Here is a 2,484-nt window from a genome sequence, read left to right as displayed (position 1 = left end):
AAAAAAAAAAAAAAAAAATCTGAGAATTATGCACACAAGTTAAATTTAATGAAAATTAGACAGCAGTAGTTTTCAACCACTTTTACCAATCAACACTGTCTAGTAAGTTCTTCCAAACTTTATACTTGAGTTCTCCCCAGGAAGATTCTGATTCACTTTGGAGAAGTCCAAGAAGTTGTTTTTGTTTGTTGGCGAATACCCTCATCCCCAGGTGATTTGCATATATACCCCAAGCAAGGACAGCCACAACAAGCTATGTCTTGTCCACTAGCCTGAATGTGAATCACCTGGGAAACTTAGTAAAATAAATTATTTTCCAATAAATGTGGTGAGGCATTTCTAACAAGCTCCTCTGAGCCTATTTGGCAGGCTACACTGACTGGCCTGGCAGCTTTCAATTTTTGTTACTCAAAGGTCACATCTACCCACCCCCACTGACTCTTCAAACTGAAAAAATGTGACAGTGAATGGAGAAACACATCTTTCTCAACAAGCATTAGTTAAGAGTGCAGATGGTAGTTTGTCACACCTCTTAATTTAAGCTAAACAATGCAATCTTTAACATCTGCTCTAAAACCTAAAGGATGAAAATTTAATGAACTAAAATAATAACAAATACTGACCATCCACAGAAGTTAAGAGTACTTTAAGAGCTTCTGTTAAATTGAGACATAAAGAAACCATGTCGTGACAGGAAGTTCCAATCAAAATAACTTTTTGTCTCCAAGAATTGTAAGGAAAAATAAACACAAAGCTTCTAATGTGTGGGGAACTCGAGCAAGGGAGTCAATTAGAGTTATCACTAAGTCTCATGAAAAGAAAATGTTTCTCTCTAATGTGGTGCTTCCTTTTTTGCATACATTCCACTTTTTGTATCACATCAGAATTTATCTTTTGTGATATAAATATCATAAGCAGCTATTAAGAGTCTAGTCTATAAGTTTCATTCTGCCAATTTAAACAGCAATATTTACATTTTTGGTGGGATCAGGCTGCTGATTATTACAATTAAATTTAAATAGGAAAAAAAGCAAAAGAAGTTTCAGGGGGATTTAGCACAGCCGTTCGGTGGCCTGCCTTGCAAGCGCTAGGATCCGAATTCAATCCCCGGTACCAAAAAAAATAAAAAAGAAGTTTCAGGATGCCAAAGACACCTGTCTCAGAAAGTTCCATCCTTATTTGTTAAGCAAACAAGGGTCAAATCCCTGTTAAAATAAAACTTACACAAACGTCATGGCAAAAATAAATATCCTGATAATACACAACATCAGAGTTATATTTACAAGTTTATCACACTTGGGCCGGGGATTTAGCTCAATGGTTCCACTGCTTGCCTCACAAGCGCAAGGACCTGAGTTCAATCCCCAGTACCAAAAAAAAAAAAGAAACAAGTCTATCACTGTTAATCAAAAGCCTTGACCTTATCAACAAGCACTGTGTCATCCCCTCTTTGTATTTATATACTAAGCAAACCTGCATATGAAAATTAATAAAATTCCCTAATCTCTCTCTCCCCCCTAAATTTATACCTCAGTAATAACTGTTAGGTAACTTGTTAATTACTCTATTTTTATTCATTATATCTAATGAGAATTAATTAGTATCTTTATTATTGTTGTATTTAGAATAAATTATGTATATGATTTTAGGAGTTTGTTTTGTCATTTACCTAACATGGAGCTGCATAAAATGAAATACATCAGTATTGATCACTAGTATAGCTCCAGTATATAATAGTACATATCTCAGTAATTACTGGTAGGTTAGGCAGGTGAAAAAAAATGTTTAAAACATACTAGATATTCAACTGAAGTATTTATCAAGAAAGGATTTATTTTCTAATTTCTTTTGTACCAGATATAAAACTACCACTACAAAACTATGAATACTCATATAATAATAAACAGATCTAAGACATGGCAATCTCTGGTCTGAAACACTAAAATTGCTCAGTAATTAATCTCAAAAAAAATTAAGAGCCTCACCATTTCGAAATGTCTCCAGGTACTCCTCTGGAGAGGTTCTCTGGTCTTCATCTTTCTCAAGATTTTCACTGGACTTCGACAGCCGCTTTCTTGGAGACATCTCTTTACCCACCACTGAGTTGTCTAGGAGAAAAGATATAACAAGCAATAAACAATAGCTAGAAGGAAAAATTCTGAACGTTCCCAACACAAAGAAGCAAGGTAGGAGCCAGGGATTTAGCTCAGTAGTTTCTCCACCTACTTTGCAAGTGCTAGGTCCCAAGTTCAATCCCTGGTACCAAAAGAAAAAAAGCAATGTATATTTAAGATGTAAACTCCTACAACTCTTTTTAATTGGTAGTGAGGGATCCCCTAGATTCTTGATATTATGCATAAATTACTTCAAATATTTCAGTATGTGAAACTAACAGTTACAGCTTCATCACACAAAGAAAGCTATACAGACTAAAACAAGGTTATCTTGCTTTGGCTCAGTGCATCAACTCAGAAAATTGTCATG

General features: G+C 34.9%; 1 protein-coding gene across 1 annotated transcript in view; it reads right to left on the bottom strand.

Moving 5' to 3' along the window:
- The window catches only part of Soat1 (sterol O-acyltransferase 1), a 52,499-nt gene extending 50,396 nt beyond the window's left edge, over positions 1–2,103 (bottom strand). The window contains exon 1 of the mRNA XM_033762120.1: positions 1,986–2,103. Within this exon, the coding sequence (XP_033618011.1) occupies positions 1,986–2,085 (100 nt within the window). The 5' untranslated portion in view covers positions 2,086–2,103. The remainder of the gene's footprint in view (positions 1–1,985) is intronic.
- Between the last annotated feature and the right edge of the window lie 381 nt (positions 2,104–2,484).

The sequence above is a fragment of the Fukomys damarensis genome, unplaced genomic scaffold (assembly GCF_012274545.1).
Source record: "Fukomys damarensis isolate Sample0158 unplaced genomic scaffold, DMR_v1.0_HiC HiC_scaffold_11, whole genome shotgun sequence".
Classification (NCBI taxonomy): domain Eukaryota; kingdom Metazoa; phylum Chordata; class Mammalia; order Rodentia; family Bathyergidae; genus Fukomys; species Fukomys damarensis.
This window is presented reverse-complemented; position numbering and strand designations above follow the sequence as displayed.